Here is a 16,848-nt window from a genome sequence, read left to right as displayed (position 1 = left end):
AAAGGTCAGGGTCTGTTGGATGAGCTGGCGTTGATTGCAAGGTAGTTATTTACTTTACAGATCACAGATTGTATACAGTTATAGACGAAAGCATTGGCACCCCTGGATTTTTCCAGAAAATACACCATTTCTCCCAGATATTGGTGCAATTATATTTTTGGTATGCTCATGTTTATTTCATTTATCTGCATTGAAACAACACAAAAAAGCAGAAGAAAAAAGCCAGAATTGACATAATTTTACACAAAACTAGAAAATGGGCCAGACAAAATTATTGGCACCCTTTTCAAACTGTGTGTAAATCATTTCATTTCAAGCATGTGATGCTTATTTAATCACATTAGACGTTGTGTTTGGTGGACACCAGAAACTACACATCACCACAAACACACCATCCCAACTGTGAAGCATAGTGGTGGCATCATGCCACGCCTTGTAAAGGCAGAGGGTAAAATGAATGCAGCAAAATACAGGAAAATCCTGGAGGACAATCTTATTCTATAAGTTTAGCATTTAGCTGTTCAGCTTCTGTGTCAAAAGCTGCCTCTTAGATGTGGAGCATGCCCAGAGCGCCACGGCCAGTGTGGTCCAATCAGGGTGAAAAAGGTGCAAAAGGTAAATAGATCTTAAAAGTCCAGTTTTTGTCTAACTTAACAATTAAACCCGTTTTTTAAAAGACAAATCATTTGAAGATTTTCTTGAAAGTAGTTAGTAGGGATTTAGGGGTATCAAAATCTCAAAGTAAGATAATACCACAGTATTTATTGTGGTGTAAAAACAAAATGAAACAACAGAGACTTGGAAAAAAAACGATGTTGGAATTTATTAAACGACAATTGCACCTTTATATTACAATATGTGCAAGAGTGCTGAAGGTGTGCATTAGGCATAAATCTGACAGCATCTGCATTGTTTTTTTTTTCTTTGTCCATCACCTTTTCTCCTTTCCCATTTCTTGACAGCAGGAAAATAATATACTTCCACACATCAGATTTAAAAGTTGTGGAGCCTCCACAATCTCAAAAACATTGTCACTCTGTTCTCCCTCACCTCTTGTAGCCAAGGCTGCCCATAAGGGGAGATTAAAAGGGTGAGCTTCCTGGGGCCCAGCCAAACTGGGGCCCATGGAGGTCAGCAAAGTCATGTACTACTGTAAAGTTAAACTGTGATAACAATATTTTATTTTAAAGCAGAGTAATAACCACTCTTATCAAAGCATTAAAACATTCATTTTATTCAATAATACTGTAGAACAAATATAGCCTTTTTTTCAAAATGTAAACTTATTTCCGTAAAACAAAATTACCTTCTCCATTGGTAAAGTTATCAGTGCGGATGGGCACACTGAACTAAACCATTTGGAAAGTAATGTTAGACTGCAAAGCTAGGCCATTATGTGCACAAACATGATGCCAGAAAAAAAAAGAAAAAAAAAAAAGAGAAAGCTTAGATAAAATATAATAACATAATTGTGAAAGGAGGCAAAAAAAATTCAGTAAAAGTGGAAAAAATGGCCAATAAAGCAGCAAAAATGGGTATCAACTGCTAAAAAGGCATGGCAAACATGGGCAAAAAGTAGCAAAATTGACTGAAAAGCGACTTAAATTGGCATAAAGTGTCAAAAAGGTGGAATTAAAGGGTGAAAAACAGCAAAAATGGGTTTGAAGCAGCAAAAGGGGTTAAGGGACACCAAAAAATGGGTTTAAAGTGGCAAAACAGTGGCAAAAATTATTATTAAGGGGCAAAAAATGGTTAAAACTGGCCAAAAAAGAAGGTGAAATCTGCCAAAATGGCAGGCAGAAGTAGCAAAAATGGGCAGAAAAAGTGTTGAAAATGGGTTTAAAAGTAACAAGTCTAAATATTACATCAGAATCCAGTACTAGTTTGACACATTTTTCAGGTCCACAGTTCCTGTTTACTAGGGAGCTGGCACCAATGCTACTGGTCCAATACATGTGCACTGATATCATTAATAACTCACCACTGGGGAGGGCCCATTCACTGGGTTTTTCAGGGGTCCAGCCAACTCTTTGAGCAGCCCTGCCTGTAGTGTCTACCATTCTCACACTGTCAGATCAAGGCAGCGAGTGGAACACAAAGGATGATGGGTACAGAAGGGCTGATGGTAGCTGTAGTTCTCACTGCTCCACTAAAAATACTACACTTTTTGCCTAAAGGCCTACTGTTTCAAATTGCCATATTTCCAAGAGGATTTGATGATGCTTCTGTTACGCGATACCCCAAACTTAATGATACCACTTCATCTTTAATGCTGATACCACAACAGTGGGATATTACATGTTTCCCATCTATCAGTCCAGAGGGCATTACAGAAAGGAACATAGCACAGGAGGAGCTCCACATGCTAACACACCTGCTGACTCCACTGATCTTGTTTCTGCCTCTGTAACACCTCTAAAGGTGACAAAAGGCGAGGATCACCTTAAAGGTGCTATATAAATAAAGTTAATATTACCTCCACCAAGGAGGTTATGTGACCAGCAGGGTTTGTTAGTTTATTTGTTAGTTTGTTAGCAACATAACTTAAAAAGTTATGGACGGATTTTGATCACATTTTCAGGAAATGTCAGAAATGGCATAAGGAAGAACTGGTTAGATTTTGGGAGTGATCCAGATCACCATCTGGATCCAGGAATTTTTTGAAGGATTCTTTACTATTGGGAGATAGGGCTAATGGTGGAGGTCTCTGAGTGCTTTTCTAGTTATTATTATTATTATACCTTGCCGCCCCCTTTATGTGTCTGCAACGTACAGTACATAATGAAGGCGTAGTATCACATGAAAAAATATCACAGCTTCAAAAGACACTGTCAGTAGGGCTTTTATCATCTCTGTTTTTGATCAGAAATAATTCAGTATCAACAGGAACATTTAATAAATAGGCTTGATCACTAGTGCTTAAATGTAATACACTGAGAAGAAATCTGTAACTTTTTAGCATACTCTGAACTGGCCTGATTCCAATATTTGCACACTTTCCACTTAAGCCCTGCCAGTCTAAAGTCTAAAGTGGCCGTGAATAGCATAAATGTCTATGTGGCATCTTCCATTTCTCATTACTGGCTTCAAATGCAAATCATTACACTTAGTGCTGTTTTCCAAAGAACCATTAGTTTTGTATTGTAGTATTTCCTGAGAAGGGAACATTTCCCCTCCCACTAAAGAAATCATAATTATTTCCACTTCTCCAAAGTGGAAGCTAATATATACTTGAGCAGGAATACAATTTAACTGTAGGCTTATTGTCATGGCAACTGGCACAAAATATTTTTCCCTAAAGCCCTATTCAGTTGTTCATTTCCTTTGTCTCTGTGTGCTGATGGGACTGATATGGGAATAATCCTGTTTTGTTGCTGCCAATATAAAAATAATGTAGCTTGCCATCTTGATATCTTTAATCTCATATTCATCGGGCTTTCTGCAGCATTTATTTTATAATATCAGCTGAAGGAATATTTATGGCTATATTGATTCCACTCCAATTTTGCTAATGTATCAGCAGCAGGGATCAGCTGAGATTAGCAGACCAGTCAAAGCTGTTTCTTGTAATTGCCTTCGAGATGTAACATTAAGGAAAGCTCGACTAGAATCAAAAATGAAGCGTGAAATAATTAGGCCAGTTATTTCTATTTGGCTGAGAATCTTCATTTCTTGTCATGTCTGTCTGCCTCTAGGTAACCATTTTGGTGGACGGGATCCTCACCACCACTGGATACACCCAGGAGGACTACACCATGCTGGGCTCTGATGATCTCTTCTACATCGGGGGCAGCTTGAACACAGCCGACCTGCCGGGCTCCCCAGTCAGCAACAACTTCATGGGCTGTCTGAAAGACGTAAGTACAGCTTGACCTCGGTCCCAGCAGAGGACTGGAAACACTATCCTGCCCTCCTTAGATAGCACAACCCTGTCCTATAAGCAGAGCGTGTTGTGTGTATAGAAAATCAGCCTTCACACTCATATTGATTCTCCTGTTGGAGGGTGTTTGAAGGAGAAACATTCAGAGCATGTGCATTTATAGATTCCTGCGGGAATTCCTTTGTGAACGATGCCTGATATACATTAGAAGCATCGTCTCTTCTGCTGCCTGAACTCACTTTTCAGCACTATTTCCGCATTTTTGAAGCCATTTTACTGCAGCCTGTACCTGTCACATTGATTATATCAAGCATGCAAGTCAGAATCACATATTCAGCATTAGAATTAGTATACACAAATTTTTAATGAAGTGAGCAGTCTTATGAAAAGAAAATGAGTGCTCTGTGCATTGGAAGTGAGATGAATGCTTTCATACAGCAAGAGGAGATATGACTGAAACAGGCTGTAGCTTGAGATAAAATAGTGAAGAAGAAAGGGAGCAAATACGTTGAGGTGGCAGATGAGTGTGTATAAATGTTCTTAGGGTCAATAGCTAGCACAGACGGATGAGTTTTCCTCTGTCAGAAACACTAACGTCAAAATACAGAAGACTTTTTATCCATAAACTGTGATTAGGCTTCATCCTGATCCTCTCTAAATCCAGCTTCATAGGATTCAGCTGAGATCACAATGCACCAAGGACACTTAGATATAGCATACTCACAATGAAGAAAGCAAATAGAGTAGAAGTAACCTCTTTTAGCCAGCAGAACTTTAAATTGAAGCAAAACATAATAAGCAGAAGCTTCCTGAGAGAGGTAAAGCCTGCCAGATTGTTAAACATGTCATATTATCTTGTTGAAAGTTGATTGATGACTCTGTTGGAAAATGTTACAGGCTATGTGCTTAGCTTAACGCCTTTGCCAGAACTAAACTTAGGAAGATTTCTTCCTCAAGCCAAGTCAGAAAAAGGAATTTTAATCTTTCACTTACCTTAATATAGATAGATAATCTTACTGCAGCACAGGGTAACAAAAAGTCTAGCCAAAGCCTCCAGTTTGTGCATGCACAGGATGCATTTATATAAGATTGAAACCTTTAGCATCCTCTATTTATGCACACCAGAAGTAGTCAGTGAAGTTTCAGAGTTCTGTTCAGTGACATTTCCAGTTCATAAAACAGTTGAGTTATATCCCTCACACAGTGTCTATAAAAATTCGACCCCTTGGATGTTTGACACTTTTATTGATTACCTTTTAATTTGGCTTTTTTCAAATCAAATCAAATAAAAAAAAACTTTTTAATGTCAAAGTGAAAACCGATTTCTACAAAGCTATGTCAATTAAATAGAAAAAATGCAAGATAAAATCTAGGTCTAGTCACTGGTTAATCAGTATTCCTGGCTGCCATTATACCATGAAGACAACAGAACTCTCCAAGCAACTCAGAGAAAAGGTAAATAAAAGTCACAAAAAAAATCCAAGGCCTGAACATTCCCCAGAGCTCAGTTAAATCCATCATCAAGAAATGGAAGGAATATGGGATACGTGTCTATCTGCCTAGATCAGGCCGTCCTCACAAACAGAATGACCGTGGAAGACGGGGACTAGTGAGAGAGGCCAACAAAACACCTTTGACTACTCTGAAGGAGTTACAAGCTTCATCAGCTGAGATGTGAGAGACTCTATATAAAACATCTGTTGCCCAGGCTCTTCACCAGTCAAAGCTTTATATGTTGAAGAAAAGTCGGATTAAATCTCCAGTAGAGTTTGGAAAAGGTACATAGGAGCCTCCATAGTCAAGTGGAAGAAAGTTCTTTGGTCTGATGAGAAGAAAATGGTGCTTTTTGGCCATCAGATAAGACACTATGTTTGGCAGACACCAAACACACCATCCCCACTGTGAAGCACAGTGGTGGCAGCATCATGCTGTAGGGATGCTTCTTGGCAGCCAGCCCTAGAAGGCTTGTAAAGGTGGAAGATAAAATGAATGTAACAAAATATAGGAAACTGGGGGACAATCTTAGTCAGCCTGAAAGAGAGCCATGGTTTAGGGAGGAGACTCAATTTTGAGCAAGACAATAACCCAAAGCATACAAGAAAAACTACACAGAAATGGTTTAAAGACATCAAGGTGAATGTTCTGGAGTGACTGAGTCAAAGCCCAGACCTCTATCCAGGAGAGAATTTGTGGCTGGACTTGAAAAGGGCTGTTCACACTCGATCCTTGTCCGACCTGACAGAGTTTGAGCGGTTTTTCCAAAGAATAGAGTAAATTTGTGGTGTCCAGATGCGCAAGCCTAACTGAGACCTATCCACACAGACTCAGTGCTGTGATTGCCAAAGGCCCATCTACAAAATACTGATATTTAATCTACATTACTTTGTTGAAATCTGTTTTCACTTTGACATTAAAGATGCTTTTCTGTATTTTTCTGTCAAAAAAAGCCAATTGATATTGACCATGATTGATTTATAAAATCCAGAAAAGGGTAAACCCTCCAAGGAGTCAAATACTTTCTATAACCAAAGTATACCTATAACCCCTAACACATATGTGCTATACCTGTGAGAATAGCCCGAAATTGTAAAGCGTGAGCTGCAAGAGTGAACTAAATCAGCCAAATTTGTCACTGCAACCTTATCTTGATGTTTTCCTGCCAGCACCCAAGAAAAATGTCTGCTAGAGGTCAGGGTGAGCCATGGTGTGAACACAGAAGGCAATTCATAGCCTGTGACCACATAGAGACAAGGAGGGCAAACAACGCCTGAACACTGAACATTACGTGGTGCTGTTGTATCAGCATTTTATTCTCCATTTTACCAAAATATGCATGTTTACATCAGCTGAAAACCACTGAAAAACTGAGATATTATCTTAGATTGTAAGTTTTTGTCACTTTGGATCCTCACACAGCATCTGGACACTATTTAAATCACTACAACAATAAAAGTTTGAGCCAGGACTTCACTTCAGTGATGCTTGTGTACCAGTTTAACTATGGTTAGGGATTGCAGAGTGACAGTCTGCAAAATTATGATCAATTTTATGTGTATTTTATGAGATGTGAAGGGCAATAAAACTTAAAGTATAGGTGATTGCTACTTAGCAAATACTGGCTATTTATGTAACTTTAAAGTTGTATCAGGATCACTGCTAGCAGTCAGTCAGTGTTCTGGTGCAGTAATGTTAGTTTAAAACAGTCATGTTTTCATCAATCTTTGTGGATGGTTCCAAAGTCAAAACATTAATCCATTCTGTTATCTTTCAGCTACGCTTTTATTTTGAAAAGGCCTGTTTGACAGTTTACACCCAACTACACATTACCTGAAGTTTAAGCTAGATGGAGATATTCATTCAGGCATTTCTTCTTTTTTGCCAACTAATTTTTGCAGGGGAGGTTTCTAGGACCCAGCCAAACTGGGGTCCCATGGAGGTCAGCAAACTCATGGTCCATTGTGAAGTTAAGCTGTGAAAACCATATTTTATATTTGACCTAAATAATAACCACTCTTATCAAAGAAACAAATATCTTTATTCATTTGTGTAGTAAATAGCCTTTTTAAATGAAAATAACTTTTGTTTAAAACATAATTAAAATAGGTTAGAAATCGCTAACACTGGTTAATAATGGCAAAAAATGGTGGATAAGGTGGTGAAATTGGATTTTTACATAACCTAAATGGGTTAAAAGTGGCAAAATTTAGATAAAAGTGGCAAAGAATAACCACAATTGGGTTAAAATGGCAAAAACAGGCACAAAAAGTGTTAGAAAGGGATTAAAGTGTCTGAAATGGCTTTGAAGTGAAATAAATTGGTGGAAATTAGGTGGATTGGGATGAAAAATTGACATAATCTGGCAAAATGGGTAAAATGTGGTTAAAATGGGCAAAAGGAAAATGGTGTGCTTATGACAAACTTTTTACCGAATAGATCGGATTATAGATTCAAAAAATTGACCACAAAAGGTCTTACTAATCACTATACATTTGTCCATAAGGACAAAGGAAAGACATAATTTGGAAAAGAGCGATTTCTTTAGGTACCTACAAGTTCGACACTATTTTAATCAGAACTTGACCACAGCTCTAAAAACAGAAGAATTAGGTATCCTAAAGCTATTTTTGTCAGCATCTAAATCCACAGCGTGCAACAATATCATCTCCAAATTGTACAAGGGTATTCTTCAATGTAAATCAGATAACTCACTTTATATTAAAAAGAAATGGGAGAAAGAGGGGAATTTTAACATCTCCGATGAGAATTGGCAAAGAATATGTGCAATACAATGGAGTTCAACTAGTTCGTCCACGTGGGGTGAATTCTGTTGGAAACATATAGTACGATTTTTTATTACTCCACAGCAAAAAGTACATTTTGGACAAGGCAGCAAATGTTGGAGGCTCTGTGGGGAAGACAATGCCAACCACTTCCACATATTCTGGAACTGCCAGGTTCTTGTCCCCTACTGGCAAGAAATACACAAACATGTTAACAATGTATTTGGTAGTAATATTCCTCTCAGATGTGAGACTATTTACATGGGTGATATCCAAGTAAATAGATGGAGTAATAATGATAAGAAACTTGCTCATATTCTTTTGGCAGCAAGTAAAAAGGCTGTCACGAGGAGGTGGCTAAAATCAGACCCACCAACTATTGAAGAGTGGATAGAAATAGTACATGAAATTTATATTATGGAGCGACTGTCATTTCTCCTCAGGATCCAAAAAGAAAAATTTTACCTGATTTGGTCCAAGTGGACTGAATATATCAAACCAATTCGATCAGATTTTTATTAACTCAACAATATGTTTGAAGTGAGGTTGACGCAATAAACGATTTAGATGCTTGACACAATATGAAATGTAGATATGGACATCAAAAAGTCACCATGTGTATGTAAGTTTCTGTTTGATCTTGTCTTATATACGCATGTATGTGGATATGTATGCGGAGTAGGAATATATGCAGATATATGTGTATGTGTATATATGTATAGGTGGTTGTTTTCCTTACCATAGATTTCTGGTGAACCATGGACTGAAGAGCTTCCCATGTTCGACTATATGTAGTTAACTATGCTACATTGTTTAAAAAATGTTTTAAAAAAATACTTTGGAAGGACACCATTTGGATAACTGGAGAATGGAATGTCTCAAAAAATGTGGTGTGGATTTAATAGTAGTACAGCTGTAATTATGTGAGACAATATGTAAGAATGTATCTGCCAAAATAAAAAAAATAAAAAAATGGGCAAAAAGGGTAAAAAATGATTAATAGTGTCAGTGATGGGTCAACAATAGGCAGAAAGTGGCAAGAATTGGTTTAGAAAAACAGGCAGAAAAAAATGTTGGAAAGGGTTTAAAATTGACATAAATGGGTTTTAAGTGGCAAAAATGCACTAAAACTGGCAAAACTGGTTTTAAAAAATTGATGAAAAAGGGTTAACATTTGGTCAAACTGGTGTAAAAAGTCAGCAGTCTAATTTAAAAATTAATGGTAGTTTTTTTAAGGCATCTGGTGACCCCTTCTCAGTGTCTGGCAACCCCCAAGGGGGTCCTGACCCCAAGGTTGAGAATCACTGTCTTACAGGATAATGTCAGGGTGGCTGTCCACCAGCTGAAACTCAGAAGAATTTGGTGATGCAGTAGGACAATGACCCTAAATCCAACAGAGATGCCGTGGAATGACCTCAAGAGAGCCTTTCACAAAAAACAGCCTAAGAATATGGGTGAGCTGAAGCAGTTCTGTTTGGAAAAACAGTCCAAAATTCCTCCTGGATGTTGTGCAGGTCTGATGAGCAGCTAGCGGAAATGCTTGGTTGAGGTTTTTGCTGCCGAAGGAGGTTCAACCAGTTAAATCCAGGCTCATTTCATTTTTCCAGCAGCACTATGGATATTTAATGGCTGTGATTCATACAGACTTTAATTATTATTAGGGCTGGGAAATTAATCAAAAATTAGATTAAATCACAATATAGGCCATATTGCGATACAAATGGTGCAATATGTCTTTGACCTGAAATTTGTGTGAAAATACCACTTCTAAACTTTTTTTTTTTTGCAATAGAGATGTTATGTGTGACATATGCAATCATTCATGTGCCATTTGTTTTTAGAATAGTCTTCAAAAAATCCTACATTCTTCATTTTTAACTTTTTTTTCTTATTAAATATAAGAATTACAAAAACCCTTCAATGCAATGATTCATATCCAATTTGCAATACGAGTTAAAAAATCATCTGAATTGGATACTTTTAAAGAATTGTTCAGCCCTTGTTTAGGAATAAAAGAAGATTAAGGAATAATCGTATGTCAACTCGCTATTTCAATATTGGGGAAAAACATCGCAATAAGATTATTTTCCAAAATTGTTCAGCCCTAATTATTATAATTATTTTTTGTGTGGTATTAGGTTAAGCGCAGTTCATACTTTTTCTTGACATAGTATATTATCGTTGTCCTAATGATCAAAACTGTATCATATTGTGAATAAACTGATTGTTTCCACCCCTCCATCCATCCATGTTCTATACTGCTTATTAGGGATGGGAACAATTAATCAATGATCGATTAATTGGACTTTAAGAATTTGGTCGATCATGGGGAATTTAGTCGATCTGAAGCTGGAATTTAATAAAGAGACTAAACACGTCTTACTCTGCACTGCACAACAATATCTACCGTCATGACATTGTAAGTGGGACCATGCCTTGTTTATGTTTAAGAGCCCTAGGCTTTCGAAGGGTGAAAATAAATAAATCATTGAGAAACACACTCATTAGTTACCTGCTTTAGTTATATAGGGAAATGTTATACATATATAGTGCTTAACAAATTTATTAGACCATCTGTCATATTTGTCTCAAAGACCATCCAGCATCATGAAGTGCTTTAATGCGGACTCTTTCATTGTCGGTGAGCACTGGACGTTTTACCATTTTGAACAGGAATGAGGAATTTCAAACTGAATTCACCTTTTTATACCCAAATTTGAGCCGGTTCACTGGGCTTCTCTGAGAAGTCAGAAATTAATCAAGCATAACATTCAACCACTAAAACTAATTTTTCTGTTCAGGAATGCAAGTAAATAACTATAATTTGACATATTAATCAAGAAATAATAATGTGTTTTACTATTTTCAGTTTTTTTGTAAATCAGTAAATTTGAAAATTCAAGGATAACAATAATAATTTTATTTAAGCATTAAAAATATCATTTGGGTTTAAGAGCTTCTACATATTGGTGTATTAACCATTGCAGAAACATCAAAAATGATTTTGGTAATTACCAATGCTGTTAATTTAGAGCAGCTGTGGCATAAACCTTACTTTTGGTGGTGGTCTGATAAATTTGTTTAGCATCGTATATATATATATATATATATATATATATATATATATATATATGTGCCCATGTATGTATGTTTTATACATACATAACCGTTAATCAATTAATTTGATCGTTAACATTATAGTTGCTCGCTCAAGTTGGCAGGTTTCTTCCAAAAACAACCATCCCTACTGCTTATCCTGTTGGGGGTTGCAGGAGGCCGGAACTTATCCCAGCTGTCATTTGGCTATTTCCGCCCCTATAAAACAGTATTAGATGTCAGGATTAGGAGAAATCTGTTTGATGTGACCTGCAGGGACAGCGAAGCCATGGCCTGCTATTTAGGATTTCTTCTTCTGGTCGTTTTGTAGAAGCTTGTCTCCTCATCAGTCAGGCTGCCATTTTTACTCAGTAGACTTGGTACAAATTGAACACAATAACACACTGGTGATGTGTACGGTTGCGTTCATGCTGAGATGATGAAGCCTCTGTGGTTTTAAAATAATGCAAATTGCATAATTTTGCCTATACCAGTGTACTATCCTGTTACTGTTCCAGGTCTTTTCACTATATAAAATACTATTTTTGTCTGAATATGATAATTTATTCTCTGCATTTTCCATTTGGCATCAATTCCATTAAATGAAAACAGACATTCAAGGTTCTCCTACAGATGAATCATGCAGTCTTTGATCCCTGATGTTCTCTCTTATTCAACCATGAGGTGACATTTGTGGGTTTGAATGAAATGTCTTGATGGAATAAATCAAGGTCCCACCAGGAGAATTTGTGATCTCCTAATGTTCGGACTTTAATGTGCCAGTACTTTTGTTTGTGAAAATAGTCCCACAGAGCTAACATTTACGTATCTGTGTGGTTATTACAGAGGCTAGCTGCTGATGTAGAACTTATAAGATATTAAATATCATTTTTAGGCGTATTGTTATTATTGTGGGCACATTAGCATGCATGTGTTAGCATTTTGCTGGCTTCAGGTTTTAAATGACTTAAGGCTTCTTGATTTAGGCATATCATAGTTCCCACTGCCTATGGATGTGTTTTTGGTCTTTATCTTGATTAAAATCATTGATGATAATTGAATTAAGGCGTGTTAGAGGAATTTTTCATGGCATTTGTATTCTTGAGGAGCTGAATGATTTAAAAAGTCCACAACAGCAAATGAGTGTTGACTTAAATGTAGATCTATGTGCTATGTGAATACAGTGAAATGAAAATGAGATGTTATTTATGGACAGATTGTTGTCTTAGCACCGCTGCCAATGCTGCAACCTCCGCTCTGTAGGCGGTTCGCCTGGTGGTAGTGTTTAGACCTACCGCTGCTGTGCATTTTCACACTGATGAACTGTCGGCAAGCAGTGAGAGGTTGACGGGGTAAAGAATTATGGTGCTGGGTGAAAACAGAAAAGTCTGGGTAATGAGGGTGAGCGATGGTAGGAGCAGAGCTGATCTAACGGGATCAGCTCTGTCAAGAAATCCAGGAGCCAGGTTCAAAGCCGGGTCAGTCTCTGACACAGCTGTATAAGCAGAGGATCTATGGAGGGGGAAATCTGTCTTATTGTACTGAATCTAGAGAGTGTAGGCCATGACTAATCCCCCTAGACATTACATGATAAGAGATGTGAGAGCTGCTGGGATAGAGGCCATCAGGTTCATCAGGTACAGGAAAAATAATGGCCACTTTCAGAAAAATGTCACGGCTACAACAACCTGCAGGCAAAGATGAATTTGTCTTTGAAGCCACCGGCTTATTGGCCCATACTATGTGTGCCCACAGGATATCCCAGACTTCATCATTAGGTTCTTGGACTCTAATGCTTCAAAGATTGAGCCCAATTTGGTTATGAAGAATGTGCTCACATAGCTGTTGGCTGGGAGCAGATCTTATTCTCAGACTACTGTTATTCTGCACTTCAGCATGAAAGACATAAGGGCTTTTTGAATGGACACTGGGAGAGCTTTATTCTAGTGTTTTGGGATACTCTGTAATCCTCGTCACATACAACAAGCATCTGAATTGGTGAAATAGGATTCCACTTTGTGTATTGTCCTTTGGTTTATGTAATAGCCCTGCAGAGGTCACAGTGTGCCTTTTTGTTAGACATGGTTGCAAGCAATGTCTGAATGTAACTGCTGACACTCTGTTCACACTTTGTGTGAGTGACTGTTTTGATTGACTGTCTTCCCATTTAAAAATCGCCTGTTACACTTATTTTTCGATGGTCAGTTTCACCATCTGATTTCGCTGCTTAATTAGTCACACTGAAGCAGTGTGAAGTGTGATATTGGCTCAAATTGCCTCTCAGCTCGGCTGTTAGTCCTCTGTGCAGTGTGCTGTGTCACCTCAGGCGGTGACGGGTTTCTGAGCTGTGTGGCAGATAACAGTGGGCTCCGGGTGACTTACAACTGATACAAAATGAGACAAGGACTGTTGTTTCCTGCTGTGCATATTGATGAGCCCAGAATGGAAGTAGAAAATAATACACTCGAAGTAAAAAGATGCCAGGCATTTTAACAAAGGCTGCTCTCAGTTTAAAACACTGTATTAGTTTAGTTTTAGCCATTGACTGTATATAATGATGAAAAAACAAAACAAGATAATCCAAATTAAACATAACTATGCCTCGATGTGCTCTTTTAGCAGTGAGTGGTAAATGGAGCACTCGCACCCAGCATTGTTTCTGAATGCACTAGAAGCAAGGTTATAATAGTTTTAGATTTTTCATTACTTTCTATTTTTGCTTTCTATGTTCAATTTTAGTTTATTTTTAATTCCTTTTAACTGCTGGTTTGTTAGTTTAGTTTTTATTAGTTTTAGGGGTTTTTTCGTATACATGTCAGCTAAGTGAACATAGTACATTTTTAAAAACATATTCAAACAGGCTACTTGTCACTTACTATTTTATTTATTTAAAGATGATGTTTGAATACAACTCCAGACATAAAACTACCACTGTGCAAAGTCTTAAGCAATCAATTTAGGCAATTTTATACTCCTCAGACTAGGGTGTAGGTGCCAGTCAGTATGGTTGTGTCAAAGACTATAACTAAGGATATTTTGTCTCTATTTTATTTTATTTTAGTTAGAGTTTGTAAGCGCACTATACAGTTTGAGTTAGTTTTCCTTTTTTTTTGGTAAAGTTTAGTTTTTATTTAGTTTCAGTTCACTAAAATGATTGTCACAGTTTTAGTTAGTTAGTTTTAGTTAACCATGATGACCTTGACTAAAATGTTGTATTTTTTGGTGAACAGTTCATCATGAGTCAAAACATGAGCGAAGCTAAATCTGAAGCAACCAGTAATGAAGGGTATGGGTATGGCCGATAATTTATCAGTATGGATAATTATTGTGCATGCCTTGTAAAGAGAGTTGTAAACCAGCATTTGCTAAAGCAGATTCACTGTATGCATACTGCCAGTCAAAACGTTTCTGGTTAGAATTTCAGCACTAGCGGCATATATTTCAAATTAAAAGCATGATCAGATCTCCTGAAGATAAAACAATGCTGTTATTCTGAAGTTGTTTTGGCAGTTATTTCACTATTGAAGCCACTTTACAAAGTTGTATGGACTAGGGGTCAACTGATAACCAGTGTGGCTGATTTTCAGTGCCAGTATTGGCATCGGCATTTTGTTCCACTGATCACTGATATGATTAATTAAATAGTCAGTTACTTTGGCTCTGCTGCATGTGTTTCTCTCCCTCTGGCTCAGTTCTGACTATGTTTACATGGACCACTTGTAATCAAAATAAATTATCTAAAAGTGCTTCGTATACACATTTAATTCAGAATAAAATTATCCATTTGGGCTCATTCTGAAATGTCATTTTGATCGAGAGGTGGGGGTTATGCCGGTATGCGGATCGTTGTCCATGAAAAACTCCATCTGATCATCTCTTCCTATTTGGGGGAATTTTGTCTCACTGCACGTCTTCCCCAAATGACATGACATCCTTCCCTTTTGTCATTTCCAAAACGAACAGAAACCAGAGACAACTGTTTTACACAAAACTAAAAAAGAGCTCAGAAATGTTGATCAGATAATATACAGTAAGGTATAGACACAAGAGTAGACCAATCCAGTATTTTCGCATGGAGTGGAGTCTAAAAAATAAGTGATCTGACAGTGTACAGTGACAAATTTTTTCCACAAAGGCGAAGAAGAAGATTTAGTAGATTTGATCAGTGGGACAATACTCTGCATGTCAGCAGTTTTATTCAGACCAAATGCATGATGCATGGGCATGCACATCTGAATCAGATTGCATCTTTTAGTGACCATGTGAACAGAGATGTTTAAAGATGCAGTGTGTAAAACTTAATATCAACATCTAGAAGTTGGTTCTAGATTGCATTTCTCTGCTGGAAACTGTGGCAACCAGTTGAATTTAATGTGTGTCTGTAATGTGAATACAATACAATACAATAGAATAACTTTATTTATCCTTTTTTCCTCTTTGTTACCATGGAAACATGTAAAAATCCAAGATGGTGGCATCCATGGAGGGGATTCCTCCCTATGTATGAATTAAAGGCTTATTCTGAGTTGTTTTTTCAAAATAGCTATTTTTGAATTTAGATGACTAAACACTTATTTAGATAGACCGTCTTAGAAATGTTTTGCTTTATTTTACCAAGTTTGTTCAGCTAAATGCTACTAGGCTAAATATTACACACTGCACCTTTAAATCTTCAATCAGAATAAATCTAATCAGATTGTGAAAAAATTGCTCATGTAACTGCAGCTTCTGTCTCACTTCATGTTCCGCCAACAACACTATCTGATTGCCTTAGACGTCACACTAGTTCTAGCCAATCAACACAGCAGCTCAATGTGTAACAAGAGCAGGCTGGAGAGAAAAATCTGTCCAGTTTCACAGTTACACCACAAAAAAATGCCAGAATAGAAACTAAACAATCAATATGAAAGTCAGTTACATAAAAATCATCATTAGTTATAATCCAGTTTAAAATAATATTATTATAAAATGGTGTTATTCTTTTTTTCACACTAAATATATTTTGTTTGACATAGATACACTTATTTATGTAAGATTTAGACTTATACTTCAATTTGGACATTTTTACTCTGGTTTTTCTGCGTTTACTTATGTTGGATGTACTAACATTATTGGTTAAAGGTGCACAGTCAACAGAAATAACAAGCTATCTATACCAAATCTAATTTAGAATTTTCACTGAGAGATTTTGATTTTTGGCTATAAATGCATATCAGTTGTGGGTTACATGAGAAACTAATAATTGGTATCAGTCCCACAAAACCAATATCAGTTGATCCCTAGTATTGCTCTTTCTTCAGGTCGATGCCAAACTTTCCTTGGCAATTGATCACAAAGGCTGTTTGCACACGTTTTTTAGATGATTTATATCAATATCATGGTTCTTCCTCTCTCTCTTACTTTTACAGCGCATGCAGTGTTTTTTTTTTTACACCTCTATATTATGAAGCTCACGTTTTCAAATGTAAAAAAGGTCATAATGTCACGGCTACAGCAGCCTGCAGGCTAAGATGAATTTGTCTTTGAAGCCACAACCTTACACATAACTTAATGCCAGTTGCTGGAGAGAACGTGGAAAAATAATGCATATTT

The 16,848-nt window shown here is 37.1% G+C and overlaps 1 protein-coding gene across 1 annotated transcript in view; it reads left to right on the top strand.

Moving 5' to 3' along the window:
- Positions 1-16,848, top strand: part of nrxn2a (neurexin 2a) — a 266,470-nt gene that overhangs the window by 105,233 nt on the left and 144,389 nt on the right. The window contains exon 7 of the mRNA XM_041801644.1: positions 3,696-3,857. Within this exon, the coding sequence (XP_041657578.1) occupies positions 3,696-3,857 (162 nt within the window). The remainder of the gene's footprint in view (positions 1-3,695; positions 3,858-16,848) is intronic.

This window comes from Cheilinus undulatus, linkage group 12, assembly GCF_018320785.1.
Source record: "Cheilinus undulatus linkage group 12, ASM1832078v1, whole genome shotgun sequence".
Classification (NCBI taxonomy): domain Eukaryota; kingdom Metazoa; phylum Chordata; class Actinopteri; order Labriformes; family Labridae; genus Cheilinus; species Cheilinus undulatus.
The sequence above is the reverse complement of the archived record's forward strand: the minus strand, read 5'-3'. Positions and strand labels throughout refer to the sequence as shown.